The sequence below is a fragment of the Agelaius tricolor genome, unplaced genomic scaffold (assembly GCF_023055355.1).
Source record: "Agelaius tricolor isolate 1412-34295 unplaced genomic scaffold, bAgeTri1.0.p SCAF_41, whole genome shotgun sequence".
Classification (NCBI taxonomy): Eukaryota; Metazoa; Chordata; class Aves; order Passeriformes; family Icteridae; genus Agelaius; species Agelaius tricolor.
In genome coordinates, this window is record NW_027269301.1 from 903,928 (window position 1) to 930,391 (window position 26,464).

A 26,464-nucleotide genomic window follows, 5' to 3' on the forward strand; every position below is an offset into this window, starting at 1 on the left:
GTGGTTCAAGCTCTCACAGTTCACTCCGTGCTCACGCTGCCCTGTCCCCTCCCAGCTCTGCAGTTACACCCGTCCCCCTCGGCTTCCCTGTTTGCTTCGCTGCTTTTCTCACTAAGTTCAATATTTTTCTTCCCGTTCCCCCCTCCCACGTCCCCTCAGCCTGACTCCAGCCCTCTCGGCCGCCCCGGGGCTCGGCTTCTCCGAGGCCACGGCTCGCTGCAGCGCCCAATCAAAAGGGATCAAAAGGCGGCAGTGAAGTCTGCAGGACCCCGTGCCAGGGAGCGGAGGAAAAGGGTCATGGAAGGACGACGAGACGACGCTGGGAATGCGGTTTCTCTCCAGGACCAACAGTTCCTGGAGGGGAAAAGAAATTTACTCCTCTCTCCAAATAAATAGGACCCGGCGTGGCTGTGGGCGCCGGGGAGCAGAAAACTGCTCAGCTCACACCCAGACCTGTTCAGCTCACACCCAGAGATGCTCAGCTCACACCAGATCTGCCCAGCTCACACCCAGAACTGCTGAGCTCACACCCAGAGCTGCTCAGCTCACACCCAGACCTGTTCAGCTCACACCCATAGAGATGCTCAGCTCACACCCAGAGATGCTCTGCTCACACCCATAGAGATGCTCAGCTCACACCCAGACCTGTTCAGCTCACACCCATAGAGATGCTCAGCTCACACCCAGACCTGCTCAGCTCACACCCACAGAGCTCCTCAGCTCACACCCAGAGAGATGCTCAGCTCACACCCATAGAGCTGCTCAGCTCACACCCAGAGATGCTCAGCTCACACCCATAGAGCTGCTGAGCTCACACCAGAGCTGCTCAGCTCACACCCAGAGATGCTCAGCTCACACCCAGAGATGCTCAGCTCACACCAGTCCTGCTCAGCTCACACCCAGAGCTGCTCAGCTCACACCCAGATCTGCCCAGCTCACACCAGAGCTGCTGAGCTCACACCCAGAGCTGCTGAGCTCACACCCAGAGCTGCTCAGCTCACACCCAGAGCTGCTGAGCTCACACCCAGAGCTGCTGAGCTCACACCCAGAGCTGCTGAGCTCACACCCAGAGCTGCTCAGCTCACACCCAGAGATGCTGAGCTCACACCCAGAGATGCTCAGCTCACACCCAGATCTGCCCAGCTCACACCCAGAGATGCTCAGCTCACACCCAGATCTGCCCAGCTCACACCCAGAGATGCTCAGCTCACACCAGTCCTGCTCAGCTCACACCCAGAGCTGCTCAGCTCACACCCAGAGCACTGCTGAGCTCACATCCAGATCTGCCCAGCTCACACCCAGAGCTGCTCAGCTCACACCCAGAGATGCTCAGCTCACACCCAGAGATGCTCAGCTCACACCCAGAGCTGCCCAGCTCCCAGCCCAGGCTGCTCCTGCGTGTGCTCCCGGCCCGGGCACCCAGGCAGGGACAAGGACTGTGGCCCAAGGGCTCTTCCATGGCCAGTCCCACCCCTACAGACCTCCCACCTTGGCACCAGGGATCAGCTGTGGAGAGCAGCATCATCCTGCTGGTGAGAGAGACAATGAGGTGTCCCACGTATTTCCGTTGGTTTTTTTTTTTTTTCTCCTTTTTTTCCTTCCCATTTTTTCCACTGAGCAGAATTTTCCCTGCCTGGGGAATGACGCTGCCCCAGGAGTGAGCCCTGGCACAGGACACCCCTGGCTCAAGGAGAAGGGTCTCAGGGACAGGGTGGGATTGTCCTGGGCTTGTCCTGTGCAGCACCAACGATCCTGGTGGGTCCCTTCCAACTCAAAACCTTCTTTGATTCTGTGCTGCTCCCAGATCCTGCAGCTGAAGCTGGAAGAGCAACAGGAAGCTGCTGGTGTCCAGCATCCGCTCTGAGACCCTGCGAGCACCAGCCCAGCAGGGAGCTCTCCCAAACGCCCCTTCCAGCACTGCCCAGAGCAGGAGTGGCTTTGCCTCCCTCTCATGGGGAGCACGAGACTCCAGGCTGGAGCCTGCTGCTCCTCCTGGGCATTCCCACAAGGCAGAGGAGTCTCTCAAAACACACCCATCACAGGGACACCCCAAAACTCCTCAGGGCACCTCCTTTCGCTGCATGAACCCCAAATGAGGAAAATCTGCGTCTCCAGGAGCTCCAGTCCCAGCACTGGAGTTGCATCCATGACACTCTGAAGCAATCACACTGCTGTGCCTGCCCTTCAGAATTTCAGCCTCTAAACTCCCTCCAAGAACAGTAAGAATCTTGTCCAAGCTGCGACGTGTGGAATACCCTGCCCCGGCCCTGCTGGAGGAGAGGAGCTCAAGCAACACTTTCCACATGCTTTGAGCCTGAGAGTTCAGGTTCTTTCAAGTGCTTCCAAGCCCCTCTCCCTGCTTTTCCAGCCCCGACCCCTCCTGATGCTTCCAGCCCAGGCGACAAGGCAGGGTTTGAAACTCCATCTCCACGGTGCTGGATGCCAAATCCCTGCGTCCCTCCCTCCCTCCCACTCGAAGGTAAAAAACCCCCTTAACTGCAGGCACAGGGAAAGACAACAAGCACGAGACTCTCTCAGTTCCTTTCACTGGGATCCAATAAAAACCTTGGCAGTGGCCGTCCTTCCTGCCGGAAAGGCGATATCCCAGAAATAAACACGCTTCCCACTTTGAAGGGCTGCAGGGGGATCCGAGCTGCTCTGGCTGTCCCAGCTCCCACCAGGAGCAGCAGGGAGCTGATCCCCAGCTCCCCATCTCTGCTGTTTGAGCCCTGGGGCTTTCCCGAGGCTGAGGATGACTCATTTCCCAGGAGCTGAAGAAGGAGCAGCAGCAAATCGCCCTGTCCAGCACCATCAACGGGTTTATTCTCCCTACAATCAGCCAGATCTGCCCATGGGCGTGCTCCAAGCAGTTTTTCCCAGAAATAAACACGCTTCCCATTTTGAAGGGCTGCAGGGGGATGGATCCGAGCTGCCCTGGCTGTCCCAGCTCCCACCTGGGCAGCACCAGGAGCAGCAGGGAGCGGATCCCCAGCTCCCCATCTCTGCTGTTTGGGCCCTTGTGCTTCCCCGAGGGTGAGGATGACTCATTTCCCAGGAGGAGCAGCAAATCGCCCTGTCCAGCACCATCCACGGGTTTATTCTCCCTACAATCAGCCAGATCTGCCCATGGCCGTGCTCCAAGCCCCCAGGAGGTTTTCCACCCCAGAGCATGAGAAGTGCTGAGGCTCTGGGGGATCAGCCTGGTCCACCCCCACCCAAGGGCCATGTGGGCACGAAGGTGACCTCAGGGGACTGCTGGGCATCCTGGGGCCTCCCAGCATCGCCGGCCCCTGGAAATCACGAGTGCGGTGGGGTCCTGCGAGGCAAACCCAGCCGGGGCCGGCTCGGGGAGCCCGAGCTGGACGCAAACCCAGCCGGGGGCGAGGGCCGAGGTTCATCCCGAGGCCGAGGATTCTTTCAGGGCTCTTTCAGGGCTCTTTCATCCGCTGGCTGCACTCCAGTGACCAGCAGCTCCCATCTGCCGGGTGAGTGGGTGGTCTGAGCCCTGTGCCCCCGACAGGTGCCCGGTGCCACCGAGGCCGCATCCCCGCTCCCGCCCGTCCCGGGAGGTGCCCCGGGGCAGCGCCCTCTGCTCCGGCCTCGGGGGAGGAGGCTCAGGGCCGTGGGGAGCGGGGCAAACCTTCCGTGCACAACGAGGAAAATCAGCTGCAAGCTGTGCGGGTGGGAGCAGCAGCTGCGAGGGAAGGAGCGGGAGCTCTCGCAGATCCCCGCTCCTCTCCAGAGCTTTGCCACAGCCCAGCTCGGGCTGTCCCCAGGCTCTCCCCAGGCTGTCCCCAGGCTGTCCCCGGGTTATCCCCAGCCTGTCCTGTCCCCAGGCTGTCCCCAGGCTGTCCCCAGGCTATCCCCAGCCTGTCCTGTCCCCAGGCTGTCCCCAGGCTGTCCCCGGGCTGTCCCCAGCCTGTCCCCCAGGCTGTCCTGTCCCCGGGCTGTCCCCGGGATATCCCCAGGCTGTGCCCTGGTGTCCCCAGGCTGTCCCCTGGTGTCCTCGGGCTGTCCCCAGGCTATCCCCAGCCTGTCCTGTCCCCTGGTATCCCCAGCCTGTCCCCGGGCTGTCCCCAAGCTGTCCCCTGGTGTCCCCAGGCTATCCCCGGGCTGTCCCCAGGCTCTCCCCGGGATATCCCCAGGCTGTCCCCTGGTGTCCCCAGGCTGTTCCCAGCCTGTCCCCAGGCTGTCCCCGATGGCCACGTGGAGCAGCCCAGGCAGAGCCCAGAGAGGGGTCCTGGAGAGGCCCCAGACGCGCTGCTCTGCCCCAGCCCCGCGCAGGGATCCCCCCAAGCCCCCTGAGGGTCTCTGCACCTGAGCAAGGTGGGCACAGGGCGATTTTGGGGCTCGGACCCCGTGCCCGGGCGGGCAGCGCCACCCAGGGGCTCCTGCGGGGACAGCTCGCGACACACGACAGAGCCACAGCCGCTTTTGGACCATCCTGATCAAAACCCGCTTGGCTTTCTCTGCCAGCTCCATCTCAGCTGCCTTTCAACCACCCTCCTGTCCCCGCCCCAGGCTGGGGGAGCAGCTCCAAGGGCAGCTCAGGGCATTTATTCACCACGCCGGGACATAAAAATAACATCTTTAATAGCTTTTGAGCTGGCACAGATGGCATTGGACTGAGCACTGTTTATTACTGGACTATGAACCACACACGGTGCAGCCGAGGGGGGCGGCCCCGACCCCCGGTGCTTCTAAACCACGGAGCTACGACAGGTTGGGGGTGGAGTTCTCTGTTCATTTACATTCAGCTTTTAGAGAGAGTGAAACCAACAGCGAGGTTTAGCCACACAGAGCACACAGAGCAAAGCCTGGGGAGGATGTTCCTGCTGGCAGCCGAGCTCTCCTCCTCCTCCTCCTCCTCCTCTCAGCAGACACAAAAGCCCAAAAATCAGCTGGGACATGGGTTGTGAGACTGGCTGAACAACACAGGACAAGGCAGGAGCTTCTGCTCACACCTGAAGGGAAGTTACTGCAGTGACACTCCCATTTCCCTCTTCCAAAAGCAGGAGAGGATGTTCAGACACAGCCTAGAAGATCTCTCAGTGGCCAAGTGATTTTTTTTTCAGGAACCCAAAATGCAATGGGACAATAAAAATTCTTTTTCTGAATTATTCTCCCTCTGCCCTGAGCCAAGCACTGTTATCCTCACACAGGTGTAAAGGGGATGGCACAGGCACCAAACCATGAGGGAATCACCTTGGAAAGCAGCAGCAAGCTGGTGGCAGAGCAGAGGCCTGGCACAAAACCCCCATTCTGACCAAAAAACAGCAGCAAAGCTACGAGGCAGGATGAAAATAATTCCCAACAACAACAGAGGAGGGGAAAGGAAGGGAAGGGGGGGAAAAGCATTCCACATTTGGGCAGCCATGGGAAAAGTTAGTGTCAGCCTGAAAAGGATAAAATGGAGCTAAAAAGACACTCCCACACTTGTGATGTGCAGCCAAAGCCTCACAGCATGAACTCACAGTGGCAGCTGAGCTCCTCAGTCCCCTGTGCCTGTCACTCACCCCTTCCCCATGGCCATGGCCTCTCCTGTGCCACAGCAGGGCCCCATCCCAGCTCCTGTGTGACCATCCCACGGGCAAAACTCGTATTTGGGGAAACATTTACAGGTTTCTGGCAAGATCATCATGTGTTGAATGAAGTCCTCAGCAAAAACAACCACCAGCACTGCTGCAGTGACACCCACCTTGCTCAGCAGCAACTCCAGCCTGACAAACACCTTTGTGTGTGTGTTTGTCCAGCCCAGTTACCCCAAAGTCTCTGTCCTTGATGGCCCTGAGGAACCAAGACACCACAGCCACTTCCAAGCCTCAATTTCCTTGTTGGTTATGCAGATCTCCAGTTTTTAGGGGTACTCTAGAATCACAATGATCATGAGGCATTCTGGCCCCTGCTCTGAGGAATTCCCTCTCACCATCAGGATGGGTGCCAACACGGAGGGAGGTAAAATGCATAGTGAGGTCTCTGCTGAGGCCACTTGTCTTCCTTTAGTGGCCCTGCACTGTCACAGCCTCTGTTTGGCCTCCACCCCCAGCAGGGGCCTTGCCCCCAGTGGTTTTGTTGGAATAATCCCTCTCTCCAAAAATGGTGCTCCCGATCCTGACGTTGGTGGATCCAACCTCTATCTGGAAGAGACAGAGAGGGGCAGCTCAGGGCAGGGCTGCCACCACCCCACAGCCCAGCCCTGGCTCTCACAGGATGGTTCCCCACACACTCAGCACCCACAGCTACACCCAGGGGCTGATTTGATCCCAGGAATCTCCCCCAGGACCAGGAGAGCTGCACTGGGATCTTCACCCAAAGGGAAGCCTTAGAGGCCTGTCTGGGTGGCACCTGGGCTGGAATTTGGGGTGCAGGCACGTTTGTTCCCCCAGGGAAGGGACAGGAACACACTTACTGCATGCTGGAAGTCTGTGGACATGCCCATGCTCAGCTCCACCTTGTCCAGGGGCAGGTTCAGCTTCTCACACACCTCCTGCCTCAGGGACAGCAGCACCTGCAGGGCACAGGGGACAGCAGAGGTCACACACCTGGACAGCCAAGCCAGCTCCATCCCACTGAGCCTGGCCTGTCCCTGATGTCTCCTCCACACAGGACCTGCAACTCCCACACTTCCCATGGAAGCACTGTAACAGTGTCTGGAGGTTGCCCAGATTTACTGACAACACACAGGAGGCTCAGACCTCACCTGGGGCTCCAAAATCCTGGCTGCAGCTTCAGAGCATGGCTGGGAGCAACACCCTGCAGAAAGAAGCCTCACACCTGCACTGACACTGGTACTGAGGGCTCTGCACAAGGTGTTCCCCTCCTCACACCTGCACTGACACTGGTACTGAGGGCTCTGCACAAGGTGTTCCCCTCCTCACACCTGCACTGACACTGGTACTGAGGGCTCTGCACAAGGTGTTCCCCTCCTCACACCTGCACTGACACTGGTACTGAGGGCTCTGCACAAGGTGTTCCTCCCTCCTGACAGCCTCACTCACCCTGGTTTGACTGGGACAGACAAACTGTGCCAGGAAACCAGCCCACAGTGACATTTCCTCTGAGAAAACCTTACCTGGAAGTCAGGATTTGGCCCCTTACTGAGGTCATGGCCGATGCTGCCAATGGTCATCAGCCCCATGAATTCCAGGCTGGGGCACTTGGTGAGGACGTGCTCCACAGCAGCCGTGGTGTCCCTGGGGGCAAGGCCATGCTTGCCTGCAAAAGCACAGGGAGATCAGTGCCCAGCTCTGCTTCCAGAGCCCAGCCTGTCCCAGCTCCCTGCCAAGCCAGGCACTTGTCACCAAGAGGCACTCACTGTCCTCCCCGCTGGTGTTAACTTGCACCATGACCTTCAGCCTCTGGGGTGATCCTTTTTTCTGCCATGAGCTGTTGACTCTGTCTGCCAGCTTCACAGAATCCACTGTTTCCAGCATGAACAGGTTTGGGACAGCTGGGGAGAGAACACAGGCTGAGGGAATTCTGGCATGGGATTGTTTGGGAGTTCATGGGGATTGTTTCAGGGAACCATGAAATATCCTGAGCTGGAAGGGATCCCCAGGGATGGCTGAGTCCAACTGTTCCTGCCCAGACACCCCAAAATCCCATCCTGGGGGCATTGTCCAAGCCCTCCTGGAGCTCTGGCAGCCTCAGGGCCGTGCCCATTCCCTGGGGAGCCTGGGCAGTGCCAGCACCCTCTGGGGGAAGAGCCTTTCTCTGAAATCCTGGCCCTCCCTGACACAGCTGAGCACTGGAAGACCACTGCCCACACCAAAGCAAGCAGGACTCACCAATCAGCTTGTTGACATTGTTCTTCTGCAGGTGGCCAATGAAATGCCACTTGATGTCTGGACAGGATGAGAGAATCTGAAAGCAGAGGGAATGCTCAGGTTGGAGCAACGATTCCCTCTTCCCCCACGCAGCATTTCAGTCTTAGTTTGCCCACAACCAAATACCAGACACCCAATTTCTTTGTTTGTTGACCCTGAAGATTCAGCCTGTGGTTGTGCTGAGGTTGAGCCTGGAAAGGGATGGGTTTGTGGCTGCAGGGAATGCAAAGGCAAAGCTCTTGTGCAATAGTCATAAAATGATATTTTCCCCAAACTGAGTGCTACACATGTTTTTTTTTTTTTTTTTTTCAGCAAGGACTGTGCTTCTCCTAAAGAGAGCACAAAAGGCAGAGCCCTGTGCAGACAAATCATGACTAAGGCAGATGGAGCCAGCAAGGCAGGAGGGGGAACAGGGCAGAGGCACTGAGCCAAGAACAACCCACCCCACCATTTATCTGCACAGATAAGGATCCAACCAAATCCCTAACAAACCCCAGGACTTTGAGCAGCTCCCAGGACACAGCTATACATGGTAAAAAAGCATGAAGGGAACTGTATGCTTACCCTGGAGTCTGATGCCTTTTCCAGCAGCTCCTGAACCTGGGAGAGTGAAAGAGAATTAAATTCTTTAAACCCACAGCAGGCAGAGGATTGGTGTCCTTGGGATTGGTGTTCTTGGGGCCAACATGAGTCTCAAAAAACGAGGCCAGGGAATGATGTGTCACCACAGAGCCACCCAAACTGAGCTGGCCCAAGCCTTCAGGAGGAATTTCTTCACAGAAAGGGTTGTTGAACATTGGAAAGGGCTGTCTGGGGAGGTGCTGGAGTCCCCATCCCTGGAGGTGTCCAAGGAAGGACTCAGGAGGTGGCACTCAGTGCTCTGGGCTGGGTGACAAGGTGGGGATCGGGCACAGCTTGGACTCGATGCCCTTGGAGGGCTTGGAATGATTTTGGGATTTTGTGCCCTCTGCAGGGGTCCTGTCCCAGCCCCCTCAACCCTTCCCAGCCCTGACCCTTTCCAGCCCCCCAACCCTGTCCCATCCCTGCTGACCCCATCCCAGCCCTGCTGACCCTTTCCAGCCCCCCGGCCCTTTCCAGCCCTGGCCCTTTCCAGCCCCCCAATCCTTCCCATCCCTGCTGTCCCTGTCCCATCCCTGCTGTCCCTGTCCCAGCCCCGCTGTCCCTGTCCCAGCCCCATTGTCCCTGTCCCAGCCCTGCTGACCCCATCCCAGCCCCGCTGTCCCTGTCCCATCCCTGCTGTCCCAGCCCCGCTGTCCCTGTCCCAGCCCTGCTGTCCCTGTCCCAGCCCCGCTGTCCCTGTCCCAGCCCCGCTGTCCCTGTCCCAGCCCCCTGCTCACGTAGTTCTCCCCGAAGCTGCGCTGCCCATGGCTGTAGGCCTCCATCACCATCTCTGCTGGTTTGGTCTTGCTGACGGCCACAAGCCGCGGCTGCACGGCCGGGAGCCCCTGCGGGAGCACGGACGGTGAGCACGGGGAGCCCAGCCCAGCCCAGCCCCGGGGGGAACCGAGGGGCCCGGCCCTGTCGGGGAGCGCCGGCTCGACAGGAGGGAGCGCTGTCGCAATAGCGGGTCCGGCTCCTCTGCTGGAGGGTGTGCACGGCTACACCCTCAGTGTGCCGGCCCTGGGGCACTGCGGGTCCGTGCCCACGGTGACCAGCTGTGCCCATGGTGGGACCCATCCTGGTGGCACTGTGGGTCTGTCCCCATGATCACCAGTGACCTGTGCCCATGGTGGGACCCGTCCCAGAGGCACTGCGGGTCTGTCCCCATGATCACCGGTGACCTGTGCCCATGGTGGGACCCATCCTGGTGGCACTGCGGGTCTGTCCCCATGGTGGGACTCATCCTGGTGGCACTGCGGGTCTGTCTCCATGGTGATCAGCGGCCTGTACCCATGGCGGCACCAGTCCCGGTGGCACTACAGGCCTATCCCCACGGTGGGACTCATCCCCGTGGCACTACAGGCTTGTCCCCACGGTCACCGGTGACCTATCCCCATGGTGGGACCCATCCCGGTGGCATTGTGGGTCTGTCCCTGTGGTGGGACCCGTCCCAGCGGCACTGCGGGTCTGTCCCCACGTGGGACCCATCCCGGTGGCACTACAGGCCTGTCCTCACGGTCACCGGTGACCTGTCCCCACGGTAGGACCTGTCCCGGTGGCACTGCGGGCCTCTCCCCACGGTCACCGCTGACCTGCGCCCACAGTGCGGGCCCTTCCCTATGGTGACGGAGCTCTGTCACCGTGGCAGCGGCCCCACCCCGCGTGTCCCGCCGGGTTGCCCCCCAGGCCCCCGGGGCTCACCTGCGGCCGCCGCGCCGCCGCTTGCTGCACCTGCTCGGTGACGGCGCGGAGCGCCGGGCCCAGCCCGTCCCCGGCGGCCATGCCCGCTCTCCACATCCCCCCCGCCCGCCCGCCGCCACTTCCGCCACACACCTGCCCCGCCCCTGCTCTCCGCCAATCGCATCGCTCCGACAGCTCCGCCAGCCAATGGGAGAGGCGGGGCGGGGAGAGGCCGCCATGTTGGGAAGGTCGCGGCCGCCATGGCGGCCCTGCGGGATGGGGCCTCCCTGCTTGTTCCCTTACCTGGGTTTTGGTGACAAATCCAAATCATTCCGTGCCCGCAGTAACAGCAGCGAGCGCTGCCACCAGCCCACCCGACTGTCACGGTCCCGGCCGCCCTCCAGGCCCACCCCCAAAGATGATGTTGCTATCCCTGCATGAGGAGCCGCCTCCAAGGGGGTCAATTTCAATTTCTGAGGGGAAAAGGTGTCGTGGAAGCAAAGCAGGGAACGGGAATTGTCCTGCAGGCCCTGCCTGAGGTGTGGGCAGCGCTTGGAGCGCGGCCAGAGCCCCACAGCAGCTGGAGGGGCCGGGACAAGGCCCGGCTTTATGGAGGAGCTCCCGCGGCAGAGTGGGAAAGCGCCGGCTGGAACACATTAACTCAAATATTTGTCTTAATGTGCAGAACTTCACCGGCCCTCTGCAGATTCAGTGTTGACACAGCTGGCTAAAAACAACCAGAAGGTTCCTGCCCTTTGTCTGGTAAAACACGACAAGGATTTTCTGCAAACTTCACCAAATCCGAGGTGTTTGCGGCTTCAGTCTGGTGTTTTTCGCTCGTTCCGTAGCAAAGCAGGCGCTGACAGAAATGGGATTCCTCGGACAGCTCTGATCCTTCTTCCACCTTCCTCCTCCTCACTGGAAAGGGAGAACTGACCCCCAGCACCCCAGAGCCCCCCAGTCCCACCAAGCACCTCGACCTTCCCTGTGCAAAATCCTCCCCTGCAAGCACCTCCTGCTGAAGTCCATCCACAAACCCTGATGGTAACATTGCAAGATTCTAAAATTGAAGGCCATTTTATTGTCATAGCAAATACCAAAATAAAAAGGCTTTGAATTCAGTACATAAGAAGATCAAGGACTGCCCTGGCAGAGCATTTCCATGCTCCCAGCTATCAGCAGTGCCACAAACCTCTGTTCCCTTTGCTATAGAGTGGGTTTAAAGTTCAGATCTTCATCTCAAGATTACATAAACAGGACAACCTGCCTGTTAGAGACAGAGGAATAAAGGTTTACATGGAGAGACTGATCCACTCTGGAACATTCAGGACATTTAAGAGTGAAGAAACCTGAATGAAGACACAACCACAGGTTTTGAAAACTGACAAACTCTCAACTTTGCTTTTGTTTTTTTACTCTTAGTACAACTTAACTAAATTACACTAATACTTTAGCAGTCAGGGTTTTAATTAAAAAAAATCATTAAGAGCTCTTTATCCCAAGCTATTATCTTGCTGTGAAATCACACATAAAAAAAAAGCCTTTATAATACCACTTTGGCTTAGTAGGGTCCTTTCATTAGTGAAAAATACTTGTGTAAAAGGAGATGTTAGTTGCTGAAACCGCAAACATGAACACAGAACAATCTCAAGTCTCAAGTGAGCTCATCCTCATGGCTAAATTTCTGCTGTTCCCTGCTATGATCTGCCTGCACAGACCTAGTTAAGAGTCAGGAATATCACAGCCTCCCTGGGGATGCTGTTGAGTCTGTTGTAGGTCTGGAGATGGGACTTCCCTTAGCTCCTATTTTCTAAGAAATACAAAGAGGATGGGACTCTAAACAGAAACTGATACTTCATTTCTATTTTGCATTTTCAAGCATCAACAGGGAAGAGAAAACTGCTGAAAAAACCCTGGAGCCAGCAGCTGAGATTCACCTGAGCTCTCTCAGAGCAACACAGAGAGATGAAGGTTTGAACACTGAAAGGTGAGACCAGGGGTGCTGGGGAACAAGAATTTGGGGCAGGAGCCTGTGAATGCACCAGGCTGCTCTCTGCCACTGAGCTCTGGCATCATCTCAGAAGAGCATCCTGGCCTCTAATTACATCAGCAATTAATCACCAGGCTCTGCTGCCAGAGGCAGATGGATTGGGTAGGGGAAAAAAATGTTCTCTCTAGGCCTGGACTTTTATCCTCTGATTTTGCATGTGTGGAAAAGAAAGCTCTGTTCCCTCCTTGCATCTGGGATGTGAGGAGCTGATCAGCTCTCTGGAGGGGAAGGTACATTCTGGAAAACTGTTCTGAGACAAGAAGGGGAATCCATCTTTGGGTAGTTCAGGAAGAGCTGCTTGTCTCTGCCCCGTGGCCTTTCAGGATCATGGTTTGTCCTTGGCCAGTGGGAAATCTTCCTTCCACAAGGTGCATTCAGCCCCAATCCCACAGAGCCCATTTCAGCTCACCTGAAGGTCCTTTTTCTAGTCAGACACTGTAAACACTGAGATCCAGCTGCTCCCACAGAGCAGGTAACAAACTGAAAAACTCTCTGCTCACTCCAGCAGCTCCTCCCCAGCAAGGCCTTTTGTAAAGTCAGGGTCCCTGAGACAAAAATTCTTTCCTCCTTGGTTTTCTGTGACAATTTCCATCGTTTCACTGAAAATCCCACCCAGCTCTGCACTCCAGGATGCTGCCCACGCCCTCCCCCAGCAGCTGAACTGCTGGGACAACTCTCCTGTGCCCCACAAAAACATGACAAATGGAAAACAGAGCAGGCAGGACACAGAAAATGAAGATTTTGGGTCACTCCTTGTGTGATGTGGTCTAAGGCTTTGATCCCCCCACGGGATTAGACCTGCAGGACTCCTCTGTCCTTATGGGGTCACCTCATGTGGGCTCAGCAGCCACTGGCCCCAGCCTGGAGCAGCCACTTGTATGTAATGTACAAAATCTAGCACCTTATTTTCAGAGGGGATTGAAATAAAGTACTTGGAATTTTTAGTAAGAAAAAAAAAACCCAAAACAAGTTGTAGCAGCAATTCCCCTCCTTCCAAAACCTCAACATTTCTTTACCTGCAACTGCTATGAACCACCTCAATCCCAAATGAGGTTCCCACCCAGCTGATAGCTCTGACAGCCTCTCCCAAATCCTTGGTCTGGGTGACCAAGAGCTGGGGAGGTGCAGCTACAGAACACACCTGGAGCTTAGAAATTACCAGAAAACCCACCCCATAAATACCAAAGTCCTAGTGTCTAATTGTCATATAAAAGATTGAAAGGATTAAATCTGATTCATCTCTTTCAGCACAGGGAAAGGGGGAAAACTAAAAGGAATTTCCCAGTTCATGATTTTTTTTGATAGAAAATGAATAGAAATCTTTCTTTTCAGTTGATGTTATGAAGTAGTTTTGTGTCCTCACTGGCTCCTGCCCCGTCCTCCTCTTGGATTCCTTCTGCCAGTCCCTCTGCAGATTTGCTCTGGCTCCCTGCAGAGTCCATGAACATGTTGGGAATATCTTTGCCAAAGTAGATCTTGCTGTTGGCTGCAATTGCCTTGTACTTCATCAGCTGCAAGTACTCAGGAGTTAACTTGAGCTGCACGGAGAGAAAACGGGTCACAACAGCTCAGCTTTGGGAAAAGGGAATTCCTACCTGAGCACATAAGCCCAGCAGGCATGGCCAGCCCTCCCCAGGACAAACAGAGTGCCCAGAACCAGGATTTCCTCCAGCAGGGCTGAGGGCAGCTCCAGATCCCAGTGAATAAATGGCAGAATGGAAAGGGAAGGGAGCAGCTGGGGAAAGGCTCAGTCTAAGCATGATGGAGAGGCTGGAGAGCACATCCCTCACTGCAACCCCTGCAAGGAGAGTACTGAGGAGGGAAAGATCCCTGGTTCTGAGGAGGGAAAGATCCCTGGTTCTGAGGAGGGAAAGATCCCTGGCTCTGAGGGGGGAAACATCCCTGGCTCTGAGGGGGGAAACATCAGTGGCACTGAGGGGGAAACATCCCTGGCTCTGAGGGGGGAACATCCCTGGCACTGAGGGAAACATCCCTGGCTCTGAGGGGGGAAATATCCCTGTTTCTGAGGGGGAAACATCCCTGGCACTGAGGGGCAAACATCCCTGGCTTTCAGGAAGGAAACATCCCTGGTTCTGAGGGGGGAACATCCCTGGCTCTGAGGAGGGAAACATCCCTGGCACTGAGGGGGAAACATTCCTGGCACTGAGGGGGAAACATCCATGGCACTGAGGGGGAAACATCCCTGGTTCTGAGAAAGGAAACATCCCTGGTTCTGAGAAAGGAAACATCCCTGGTTCTGAGAAAGGAAACATCCCTGGTTCTGAGAAAGGAAACATCCCTGGTTCTGAGAAAGGAAACATCCCTGGTTCTGAGGAAGGAAACATCCCTGGCTCTGAGGGGGAGACATCCCTGGCTCTGAGGGGGGAAACATCCCTGGCTCTGAGGAGGGAAATATCCCTGGCTCTGAGGGGGGAAACATCCCTGGCTCTGAGGGGGGAAACATCAGTGGCACTGAGGGGGAAACATCCCTGGCTCTGAGGGGGGAAACATCCCTGGCTCTGAGGGGGGAAACATCCCTGGCTCTGAGGGGGGAAACATCCCTGGTTCTGAGGGGGGAAACATCCCTGGCTCTGAGGGGGGAAACATCCCTGGCTCTGAGGGGGGAAACATCCCTGGCTCTGAGGGGGGAAACATCCCTGGCTCTCTCCAGGGAGCAGATCCACCACTGATTCTGGCTCATTCCTTCAGGATAATGACATTTTAAGAGAGGACAAAACTTGGGCACAAACACCCTCTGCTCCTTCTCCCTGGCCACCACACAACTAAAACTTCCTGCTGGGATGTGCTCCTGCTGGGAGCTTGCTGTGGGCAGGAACACAGCTGACCATTCTATCCATGTCATTTTTCTGTTTCCACGTTGGATTTCTGGTTGTTTTTACTTTGCAGTACTGAGGCTCTTCCAAGGTGTCTGAGATCAGTTCTTTCCCTGCACTGTGGTTTATTCTACCCCTGCCTGTCACCCTGGAGATCTCCCTGCCAACTTGAGACTGGAATGAAAGCACATTTCTCATCACAACAGTGTGAAAGGGCAGCACTGAAAGTGATATTCCACAGAGAGCCACGGCCCTGTGAGCCGCTGGCAGAGCAGAGATTTCACACACCCTGACACTGATCCGTGCAGAGAACAAAATGAACTTGCAAATAAGGATCTAATTGTTGACTAATTGTTTCAGATGAAAGCTTTGCCGAAAGGACATGGCCTTGTTTTGCTTTTTGACTTCAACAAGGATCACTGCCTGCCCTTGTGCTGGTATTTCCCTACAGCCTGGTGCCAGGGGCCCTGCTCTGAGGCAGCACAAAGGAAAGCACAGTACCTTGTTGGCCTCAGCCACCTTCATTGCAGTGTAACACTCAGCATCAGCTCTCGCCTTCTCTCGTGCAAGAAATGCAGCATCTGGAAGCAAACACATGCTCTCAATCACATTTTTATTTCCAGCCACGTTTGCACTGTTTGCTGCTGGTAACTCTTCAGAAGGTGGCCAGAGCCACCTCTGAACTACACAGGGAAGAGGGAACAAAATGGAAAACCCAGAAATGGGAGCTCAATTTACAGCTAAATGGCTGCAGGATGAGAGCACGAAGAAGCAAATTGCATCTGCAACTGCAGAGCTCCAAGAACTTGACAAACATCAGGGTTTGATTATCCCCATCACGTGGGCAGAGCTCAGCCTTTCTTCTCGAGCCAGGGCTGACTCTGGTGCTGAAATGCAGAACTGCTCTCCTGCAGATGTGGGATTTACCCACAGCCCCTGCCCAGGGGCCAGCAGCAGCCTGGGCAGCCCAGCAGACTCCCTGCAGATGAGGTCTGTGCTGTGGATGGGATTCCCAGATAGGATTTGGGGTATGCAGATGAAGGTTCTGGCAGGCAGAGCAGGGGATTTTAACCACTACAGGCTCTGCCCCTTGCAGAGATCCTGGCCAGGATCTCTGAATCCTTTTCTCTGCTTTATCAACAATTGCTCCAAGGCTCGCACTCTGTGGATACTGAAATTCCTGACTCCTGGCACAGGCACTTAAGGAACATTTCCCCTTTCTGTACTGCCCTCCTTTTCCCCTCTGCATCCATCCAGTGGATAATAAATATAATAAATAATATAATAAATAATGATGGCTATCAGGCCAGCAGGGTACAGATAAAATGAGTGGAATCCTGCCCACCTCCTGCCACTCCTCCTGAGGCATGGAGCCACACAATTGCACCATGTCAGTCTGGGTCTGAGAGCTGCACAGCTGGATAAACCATTTGTTTACTTCTCCTAGCAGGGAGGCCTGAGAGCTGCTGCACTTCAAGATCCTGTAAACAGCTGGATGGTCTGGCCCACAACTTGCTCTCCTGGCTAAAAGGAGACCTTGGTCCCAGTCAGAGACACCAGGAGAAAAGGAGGAGGCAGGAATCCTCTGCCAGACTGAGGGCTGACACCTGCTGACACAGTTATAAGAAATAAATCCCATTGTATGTCTGCAAAGAGCTTCTTAATGAGAAGCTGCTGACCTGTAAAACTCTTAATTGGCTCCTCAATGGCTTCTGCAAAGCTTGTCAGGGCCTCTAATGAATGTAAGGGGAAAAAAGGCCTTGCCACTCCCAAGCTGGAATTGCAGAGCCCTCTCCATGCCCTGGAGTTTCTTTGACAAAGCACTTTATCAGAGGGGTGAGGGAACATCTCCTTCAGTTCAAACTCCTATAGACATCACCTTGAGAAAGGGAGTTTCAAGAAGCACAGCCTGCAAAGAAATTCCTACTCCTGCTTGTGGTCAGGAACTTTACCCCTGAGAACGTCAGCCTGGACTGAAGAACAGTCAACACACACTTCAAGACCTCCTTCAGGATTTACTTACAGGAAAGCTCACCCCCCACTCACCTTCAATCTCTGAAATTCGTTTCTCTGTCTCCTTTTCCATCACTTTCTGTCCATAAGTTATTTCAGCAACTTGTGCAATCTTTTCTGCCTCTGCAATGAAAACAAGAACACGCCCACGCTGTCATCACACGTTCTCCTAACACCAGGAGCAGCCTCACCCTGGAAAATCCTCACTCATCACCCACTTCAGGTGGAAATAAACGGTGGGAACAATTTCCAGCCTGCAGAGAACAAAGCTGGGACCCACTTGAAAAACTCCTGAGTTTCTCTGGGAAGGTTTCAGATCAGAGAAGGTCCCAGAGTGAACCAGGTGCATCCCTCCCTCCCTCCCTGGGGTCCCTCTGCTCTCTGTCCCCCCATTCCCTCTCCCAGCCCAGCCCCACAGACCGATCAGAGCTTTCTTCCTCTCTGTCTCTGCCTCCTTCTCCACCACCTTCTGCTTCTGGGCTGCTATCAGCAGCTTTGTCTTCTCACTCTCCCTGGGGGAGCAGGAAAAACCAGTTAAAACCAGGAGCTCACTGCTGTGGGACTCCCAGCACACCCCCAGGACGAGCTGCTGGCTCTCCCCTCCTTCCAGCACGTGTCCAGGGCAGGTGGGATCAGCACTGTCAGGGCAGGCACCTGCACACAGCTTTTTGCTTGAATCAAAGCATTCTTTCCTCCCCTCCACAGCAGGAAGATTTCCCTGTGACACAGTCCCTGCAGGCTGCCCTGCTGCCTTTTCTATCTTACTGGTTTTTACTTACATTGATGAGTTTTTAAAGTGAACATAAATTAAAAACTCTGCTCCTGCTCCCAATCAGGGAAGAGACCCTGGAACTGAGTCTCTCAACACATCCTGCTGTATTTATTACACAGGATTTACCACAAGCAAGCCCAAAAGGTGACATGCAGTGCTGGGGAAGCAGAATGGATGAGAGGGATCCAATCCTGGCCGAGCAAAGTGCTGGCAGCTGGCTCAGGGCACTGCAGAGGGATCAGCACTGTCAAGTGCTGTCAAAGAGAGTTATTTCAAAGCTTTGCAAGTCTTCAGCTTGTTGAATCAACAGTTTCTCCATCCCAGTCAAACAAGAGGATTAGTGGTGAAATCCATCCCTCTGCCACTCAGGCTCAGCTCTGGGAGGGCCAGGGGAAGGAGCCCCAGGGCAAACCATGCCTGTGCTCAAGGGCTGCAGTGAGAGCCCTGCCAGTGCTCAGAGCTGCTCCTCCCCAGCCCCATCCTGAGGGGCAGCAGGAGCTGAGGGCACCATGATACCCCAACCCTGAGTTCTCGTGCCCTTCTGGGTCCTTTTGGGCACTCACAGGCACTTACATGAGCTCGTAGTTCCTCCGGATGGTTTCAGGGATGTTTGGCTTTGTCACTCGAACTGCCTGCACAGAGAGACACACAAGAGAACCTGGGCCTGCACAGACTGTGACCAGGCCCAAACCCCACAGAGAAACAGCACTGAAAGGTCTCCTGACATGACAGGAGAGTGTCACCTGGGCAAAGCAGCACCCAGAGGAACTCCAGGAGAAACTCAACACACCAAAACTGTGAGGGGACAGGAAGGACACTGCTCCTACTCCCCAGGTTAAATGAAATCTGTGTTGTAAAGCAATTTCCTAAAGAAATCTCAGTTTCTTGTTTCCTTTTAGCCCTTTCCCCTCTTCACTATCTGTTGGGGTACTTGCTGCTGATTCCCCAACTTCTGAAGAGCTGAAGAGCCTCTCGTGCCACAACAATCTGCCCCTTCCATATCTCAATCAAACCCTGATTACCTGTATAATTAATCCAGGGGCCATCGTGGTTAGGTCTTGCTGCAAAGCCAGTTTAAGGTTTTCATCAATTTGATCTGATTGAGGAGAAAAGAGAAGGGAATGAAAGATGCCCCAAGGCAGTTTGCTGTCAGCACCCAGAGTGAGCTGGGATGGCTCACGTTTCTTATTCCTGGAAAGCACAAATGGGAGTTGGATGAAGAAGTGCTGGGCTGACCCCAAGGCAGGCTCCCAGCAATAGGACACACCACAGGAATGTGGTAGGCAAGAAAGGAAGCCCTGCAGTTTGCCATAACCTGCAGCCTGGAATCTTCCTGAGCCAGACACAGCATCTTCACAACCAGCAATCTGTGCTCTAACCCCCTTTCCCACTGAACTTCCCCACTAAATCCTGGAGTGGTGAGGCAAATCCTGACTGATTGTGACCTGTGCCAGCAGGACACGAAGCAAATGGAAAGGCAGGAGTGGGAAATGGCAGCATCAGTTACTTTAACAGGCTGCAAAAATCATCAGCAAGGTCTCTTTGGCTCAAGGAGTCCCAGAACTCCAGCGTAGCTGAGGATTTCAAAAGGAAACATAACCTAAAACCCTGCTCTGATGAAAGCTCCAAGGAGGGCAGCGCTTCCAGCTGGGGCCTGCTGGGAAGTGCAGAGGGAAAATCAAACGGTAACAGCCTTAGGAGGGATCACATCACACTCCTGGACTGTTTGCTTTGGTCCCAGTTTCCTCTCTGGAACTCCTAATGAAGGCCAGCCAGGAGTTTGGGAAGCAGCTGTTATCAGTTCCCTGCACCTGCTGGCAGATGTGGGGGCAGAGGGTGATGTGAGGCTGCTCAGAGGGGCTGTGCCCCACTGCAGAGCCCGAGCAGGCCCAGGGCTTCCAGGGACTTTGCACAAGTTCCTTCTGTGCAGAGCAGGAGCTTTCAGCCCATTTCAAGCAGCAGTTGCCAACATCTGGAGCCTCCACAGGCCAGGAACCCGTCCAGCCACCAGCAGGAGCTGGGAACTGGGGGGATCTGAGCCCCAGTGTGGGAAGGGCAGCCAGGCTCCTTGGAAAGCCAGGCTGAAGATACAACAGGAGCCTGCAAACACCCTGGGCTCACTCAGACACAAAGCCTGTCCTGCTGGGCCCCCACTGCTGAAAGCCTGGGAGGATTTCCTGTCAGCCCAGAGCCAGAAACAAAACACTCAGCACTGGCAGCTGCTGGGCCAATCCCAGCAGGAAACCACAGCATTCCCTCAGCCTCTCCTGCCCTGTGCCTCCCTGCTGGGGAGGGCAGCTCCTGCCAGCACTGTGGGCACTGCAGCCACAGGTACAGCCCAAAGCCTCTGGCCAGGGGTGCTTGCTCAGTTTCTGTGGGAGCAGAGAGGGACAGCCAGGCTGTTCCATCTGGATCAGCCAATCCTGTGACCAATTCAATCCATCCCAGCTGCTGCACACACAGAGAATGCCACAGAATTCCTGCTCCCTTCCCTAAAGGGAAACTGCTGGCAGGGCTGGCTGTGCAGTTTATTGTTACAAACACACTGAGGCACTCAGCTCCAAAAGATAACAGGGATAAACGATGGCAGCTGGCTAACAACTCCAGCTCCAAGCAGAGCCAGCTCGGGATTCATGGATAAAACATGGATAAAACATGGATAAAACCTCCCAGCACTTGGGATTCATGGAAAAAACATGGAAAAAACATGGATAAAACCCCCCAACGCTTGGGATTCATGGATGAAACATGGATAAAACCTCCCAGCACTTGGGATTCATGGATAAAACATGGATAAAACATGGATAAAACCTCCCAGCACTTGGGATTCATGGATAAAACCTCCCAGCACCTGGGATTCATGGATAAAACCTCCCAACACTTGGGATTCATGGATAAAACATGGATAAAACCTCCCAGCACTTGGGATTCATGGATAAAACCTCCCAACACTTGAGATTCATGGATGAAACATGGATAAAACATGGATAAAACCCCCCAACACTTGGGATTCATGGATAAAACATGGATAAAACCTCCCAACACTTGGGATTCATGGATGAAACATGGATAAAACCCCCCAACACTTGGGATTCATGGATGAAACATGGATAAAACCCCCCAACACTTGGGATTCATGGATGAAACGTGGATAAATCCCCCATCAGCTGGGGGTTCTGCACTGACAGCCCACAGGGAGAGCCCCCAGGAGCAGCAGCTCACCAAAGAGCTCGATGTACACCTCCTGCAGAGTGTGCACACTGCAGAACTGGTTCAGCTCATGGTGGATCTTGTTGAAGATGAGAGCCTTGTCATAGTCAGCCGTGTAGTTCTTGACAATGTCGTACACTGGGAGAGGAGAGGAACCACAGAATCACAAAATCACAGAATAACAAGGTTGGAAGAGACCTCTGAGATCATCCAGTCCAACCTGTGCCCTCACACCTCACCCAGACTCTAGCACCAAGTGCCATGTCCAGGCTTTTTTTAAACTGGGGCTGCACACACACACAGCTCCCTGCTGAGCCAGGTACTCCCACACTCAGACCCAAAGGATTTGGGAAAAGGCTGCCCAGGTGGTTCTCCAGGAGCCTTTGCAGCTCCAATCTGCTGCACAAAGCTCAGGGGGGCTGGGATAGAGACAATCAACAGCCCAAATTCCCAGGGGAATGGGCAGAGGTGACAGACAGAGCTCAGGGCTCTGCCAGGTGCTTGGGGCACATCCTGAGGAGCAGCCTGGCTCCCTCCAGGTAATTCCAAACCCAGCCCCTCCTGTGGGACAGCCTGGCTCCCTCCAAGTAAATCCAGCCCCAACCCCTCCTGGGGACAGCCTGGCTCCCTACAGGTAATTCCAGCCCCACCTGTGGGACAGCCTGGCTCCCTCCAGGTAATTCCAAACCCAGCACCCCCTGAGGGACAGTCCTGTTCCCACCAAGCCCAGCCCAGCCCCTGCTGTCACTGCAGCCCAGCCCCAGGGCAGAGCTGTGACTCACCTGCACTCTGGATGAGGAAATTCACCACCTCGATCCTGTCGAAATAAATCATCACTCCTCCACTGAAAAAGGAGAAAACACAAAATGAGCTTTGCAGGAGGCTGAGGGCTCCAAAGGACATTGTCCCCTCCGTGGGACAGGTGTGGGACCAGCCCAGCACATGGTCCTGGGGCTGCCAGTGAGCCCAGTTTGGGGCTGGAGAGGAGCTTGGTTTCCAGTGAGCCCAGTTTGGAGCTGGGGAGAGCTTGGTTTAGCCAGTGTCCCCAGTTTGGGGCTGGAAAGGAGCTCGGTCTCCAGTGAGCCCAGTCTGGAGCTGGTGAGGGGCTCAGTCTTTCCAGTGTCCCCATTTTGGGCTCGGGAAGAGCTCGGTTTTGCCGGTGTCCCCAGTCTGGGCTCGGTTCCGAGGAGCTCCCAGCCGGTTCGCAATCACCGAACAGCTCACCTGGTACCACACGGGACATTCTTCACCTCGTCCGTCTGCAGCGTGGTCTGCAGGGGATTGAAGGAAAGAGGCTTAGGAGAGGGATTTCCCGGCACCGATCGCACCGAGAGCCGCCTGTCCCCGGTAGCGAGCACGGCCTCACCAGCCCCGGTGCCACCCGGGTTCCCCGGTGCCCGCCCCGCCCGGGGCCCGCGTCCAGCAGCACCTGCACTGACTTGTAGGACGTGATGAAGGGCAGCATGAGGTGGAAGCCGGGCCCGCTGGTGGAGGTCAGCAACGCTCCGCCGCTGCGGAGGGAACGGGAGAGAGACAGAGAGAGAGGGAGGGAACCGTGAGCGGCGGCCGGCCGGTACCCGGCTCGGTCCCCCCGGGGAGCCCCGCCAGGCTGTCTCACCGGTAGTAGACGCCGATGTGCCCCTCGTCGATCTTGTGCACGGCCGAGAGGAGCGCGGCGGCCGCCACGCCGAGGGCGAGGGCGGCGATGGCGCCGAGCTGGGCCATGCCCGGCACCGGCGGCGGCACCGGCGGCGTGCCACTGACGTCATCACCGCGCGACCCCCGCGCCGCCGCCGCTGCCGCCAGGGGGCGATGGAGGAGCGGGGAATGAGGAGCCGGAGGCCGCGGGTTCGAGACCCGCCCGCGCCCGCCCGAGGGGTTGGGGTGCGGAGACCCCCGAGCCTGCTCTGGGCAGGGGGGACAGGGAGAGGTGGAGGAGTCACCGAGCACAGAACGGTACCTGTCGGAGGGGACAGCGAGACTCCTCCCATTGGAGCCCCTGCCGCGGGCCGGGACACTTCCATTTCCCACATTCCCACTTTCCCACATTCCCACTTTTCCCCTTTTCCACATTCCCACACTTCCACATTTCCCACAGAAGACCCTCAGCTGGAAAGGGCTCACAGGGTCATCCAGTCCAGCTCCTGGCCCTGCACAGCCACCCCAACAATCCCACCTTGTCCAAATGCTCCTGGAGATCTGACTCTAATATCCAGCCCAAATTCCCCCTCTGTCAATTATTTTTCTCAGTCACAACATTTTTATTTCATCTCTGACCTCCCCCTGCATTGCCCCCCACACAGACCCCCCTGCTCGTTTGGGCAATCACAGGAAATGGGATGGGCCAGCAAACAGAATCATCCAGCTCTGAAATCCTGGAAAGGGCCTAAAAAAACACATAAAAAACGTCAATGAACCAGAATGATTTGATCTTTCCTTGAGATGGATCTCTGAGGTTATATATAACAAACCTGTCAGGAGGGTTCAGTGCCATTTAGGAATAAGGAATGAAATATCCATGATATTTGTCAATCCAAATTTTACAGCTCTTAAAGAAGCGCAAAAGGGCGCCAGAGATGAAAAACACCCTGCAGTTGGTGTTTTTCTAAAGGCGGTTGCCCAGATTTAAGGCCTTGATAAAATGTATTAAATCTTTAAAGGTTTTAATGAATCTAGTATGTGTTTCATAAATCACAAGCCTCTGCTCAGCCCCTCTCAGTTTAATAAGGGTAAACTAGGAAATTGCTCTGAGCTGGAGCAAAATGCATCCATGGAATATTGAAAAGTAATAGGTTTTTAAATGTGGGGTGTTCTGGCTCGCAGGAGAGGTTTTGCTTCATAACACCAGCACTATATCACTGCCCTGAGCGGGAAACCAGCTGTGGCCACGTGTTTAACAGCATCAAGATGTGAACCAGCACAAAGGTAAATATTATTTGTAATAATCCTAAAAAAAAAAAAAAAAAAAAAAAAAAAGCCAAAAAAAATCATTACGGCTGAACTTGAGGCCAGGAACATTCAGTGGTGTCTGTGCCACGGTGCTCGGGGTTTTAACAGGGCTGTTTGGAAGAATAAATGGTTTATTGCACCCAGTTCTCTCCAGCTCCTTCATCCCTTCCTCATCCCCCTGCCTTGTAAAAATATCCTGGGGGCTTTTCTGTGCAGTTCAGTGAGACAGTTTGGGGGGCTCTGGGTCCAGACTTGTGGGGATGGAGCTGGGATGGGCCCTGGGTGGGATGAGGGCACAGCTGGGATGGCCATGGCAGAGCGGGGATGGTGATGGACACAGCTGGGATGGTGATGGGCACAGCTGGGTTAGCCCTGGGCAGAGCTGGGTTAGCCATGGGCACAGCTGGAATGGCTGTGGGCATAGCTGGGGTAGCCATGGCACAGCTGGGATGGCCCTGGGCACAGCTGGGATGGCCATGGGCACAGCTGGAATAGCCCTGGGCAGAGCTGGGTTAGCCATGGGCACAGCTGGAATGGCTGTGGGCATAGCTGGGGTAGCCATGGCACAGATGGGATGGGCATGGACACAGCTGGGATGGTGATGGGCACAGCTGGGTTAGCCCTGGGCACAGCTGGGTTATCCATGGGCACAGCTGGGATGGCCATGGGCACAGCTGGGTTATCCATGGGCACAGCTGGGATGGCCATGGGCACAGCTGGGTTAGCCCTGGGGCAGGCTCCGGCGGGACGGGCCCGGCTCGGTCCCGGCTCGGTCTCGGCTCGGTCTCGGCTCGGTCCCGGCTCGGTCCCGGCTCGGTCCCGGCTCGGTCTCGGCTGGGTCCCGGCTCGGTCTCGGCTCGGTCCCTGCTCGGTCCCGGCTCGGTCTCGGCTCGGTCCCGGCTCGGTCTCGGCTCGGTCCCGGCTCGGTCCCGGCTCGGTCCCGGCTCGGTCCCGGCTCGGTTTCGGCACGGTCCCGGCTCGGTCCCGGCTCGGTCTCGGCTCGGTCCCGGCTCCGTCCCGGCTCGGTCCCGGTTCTGTCCCGGCTCGGTCCCGGCGGGGCGGGGCAAGGCACGCTGTAAAGCCTGTCTGCCCTCGTTAGCTGTCACTGTAACAATGCCGGGCTGGCAATAAAGGCAATTCCGAGGCTGTTGGCCATTAATCACCGCCTGACAGCTGCGAACAGGGCTGGAAAAACTCCATCCCCGCGCTCCTGCTCTGGCGTTTAAGGTTACCTGTGCAGCTGGAGAGGGGGTGCAGAGCTCTGCTCGCCAGTCCTGCCCCAACCCCACTGCTGTCTCCATCTCTATTTCTATCCTGTCCCCGACCCCATCCCAGATTCTGCCTCCATCTCCAGTTCCACCCCATTCCTATCCCCATCCTGTCCCAAATTCTGCCTCCGTTTACAGTTCTATCCCATCCCACCCCATCTCATGGATGCCATCCCATCCCATCCCATGGATCCCATCCCATCCCATGGATCCCATCCCATGGATCCCATCCCATCCCATGGATCCCATCCCATCCCATCCCATGGATCCCATCCCATCCCAGCTGTCCCCTGGCTGAAACCTGAAGGAGCAGTGGATCCCGGGGAGGGAAATCCCTGGAAGGAGCTGGGAGCTGCAGGGCAGGGCAGGGGCTGGGAGGGGGAGCACTTCCCCAGTTCCCTCCATGGAAGGTTATTTGCTGATTATGGGGCAGAGCCGTGTTGCAGAGTGTCGGGGCTCGTTCCGTGTCAGCTCTAACAATGCAGCCCTTGGCAGCCCGGGCAGCTCGGTGGCGTTGGCCATTAATCATCCCCTGACAGCCCGGAGCTCACACGTGGTCACTGTGCCCCCTCCTCACGACCAGCAGGGCAGGGGGGGCTTCCTTCCTTCCAAAATCATGAGCTGAGGGTCCTGGAGAGGGGTGTGTGGGGTGGGCAGAGAGCAGGGAGACAACCGAGCTCCCAGGGAGCAGCCCCTAGGAGGAGGCTCTTGGGAAAGCCCTACAGAACTGGCATTCCCAGCCTTTTCCTCCCCTCCTTCCCGAGCCCCTGGGCAGGAGCTGGGCTCTGTCCTGGGGGAGGTGATCCCACCGGGAGCCAGTTCCCAGCACGGGAGGGGAGCTCTCCCCGAGGCTGCTCTCCACGTCCCGCAGGCGCCAGCCCCGTGGCCGGGTGCCAGCGTGCCAGGTCATCCCCCAGTAAAGAAAGGAGCAATGTGTTTCCAGCCCCCCAATGCTGTTTTCTAAAGGGAAATGATTAATGGTGCTTGGAAACCACAATTCAGCCCGGGAAAGAAAGTAGATTTACCCGAAACATGCGTGAGAATTAGTGCTGGGATGGGCTCCTGGGGCAGAGGGGGGGAGCTAATGGCAAACAGAGCCCGTCTGTGTGCAGGGGGAGGGAACAGCCCGCCAAAAACATGGGCTGGAGGAGCTGGGATGGAGCTCCAGGAGGAGGAGAGTGGCTGTCACAGCCAGGTCCCCTCCCCAGCTGGGAACCTGTCACTCCTTCCCTGAGCCGCAG

The 26,464-nt window shown here is 56.0% G+C and overlaps 2 protein-coding genes across 2 annotated transcripts; both read right to left on the reverse strand.

Annotated features, from left to right (window-relative positions):
* Positions 1–4,576: 4,576 nt before the first annotated feature.
* Positions 4,577–10,277, reverse strand: PLPBP (pyridoxal phosphate binding protein). Its single transcript, XM_071454707.1, has 8 exons — positions 10,149–10,277; positions 9,185–9,292; positions 8,391–8,426; positions 7,788–7,863; positions 7,316–7,450; positions 7,073–7,215; positions 6,410–6,508; positions 4,577–6,137 (listed from the first exon to the last, which is right to left on the reverse strand). The coding sequence occupies exons 1-8, from the start codon at positions 10,242–10,244 to the stop codon at positions 6,000–6,002; spliced, it is 831 nt and encodes a 276-aa protein (XP_071310808.1). The 5' UTR covers positions 10,245–10,277; the 3' UTR covers positions 4,577–5,999.
* Positions 10,278–11,181: 904 nt separating this feature from the next.
* On the reverse strand, positions 11,182–22,781 carry ERLIN2 (ER lipid raft associated 2). Its single transcript, XM_071454658.1, has 11 exons — positions 22,625–22,781; positions 22,436–22,517; positions 22,231–22,277; positions 21,789–21,850; positions 21,019–21,144; positions 18,819–18,892; positions 18,370–18,428; positions 17,445–17,536; positions 17,058–17,147; positions 15,513–15,592; positions 11,182–13,715 (listed from the first exon to the last, which is right to left on the reverse strand). The coding sequence occupies exons 1-11, from the start codon at positions 22,729–22,731 to the stop codon at positions 13,506–13,508; spliced, it is 1,029 nt and encodes a 342-aa protein (XP_071310759.1). The 5' UTR covers positions 22,732–22,781; the 3' UTR covers positions 11,182–13,505.
* Positions 22,782–26,464: the final 3,683 nt, after the last annotated feature.

Bases quoted from the DNA above. Each gene is read 5' to 3' on its own strand.
- PLPBP (XM_071454707.1), bottom strand. From the start codon at position 10,244: ATGTGGAGAGCGGGCATGGCCGCCGGGGACGGGCTGGGCCCGGCGCTC. The intron at 9,293-10,148 runs GTGAGCCCCGGG...GTGCTCCCGCAG, and splicing joins CGGCGGCGCGGCGGCCGCAG to GGGCTCCCGGCCGTGCAGCC. The intron at 8,427-9,184 runs GTGAGCAGGGGG...TCACTCTCCCAG, and splicing joins GCAGCTTCGGGGAGAACTAC to GTTCAGGAGCTGCTGGAAAA.
- ERLIN2 (XM_071454658.1), bottom strand. From the start codon at position 22,731: ATGGCCCAGCTCGGCGCCATCGCCGCCCTCGCCCTCGGCGTGGCGGCC. The intron at 22,278-22,435 runs GTGCTGCTGGAC...AATCCCCTGCAG, and splicing joins CGTCCTACAAGTCAGTGCAG to ACCACGCTGCAGACGGACGA. The intron at 18,429-18,818 runs GTAATCAGGGTT...CTCTCTGTGCAG, and splicing joins CCCCTGGATTAATTATACAG to GCAGTTCGAGTGACAAAGCC.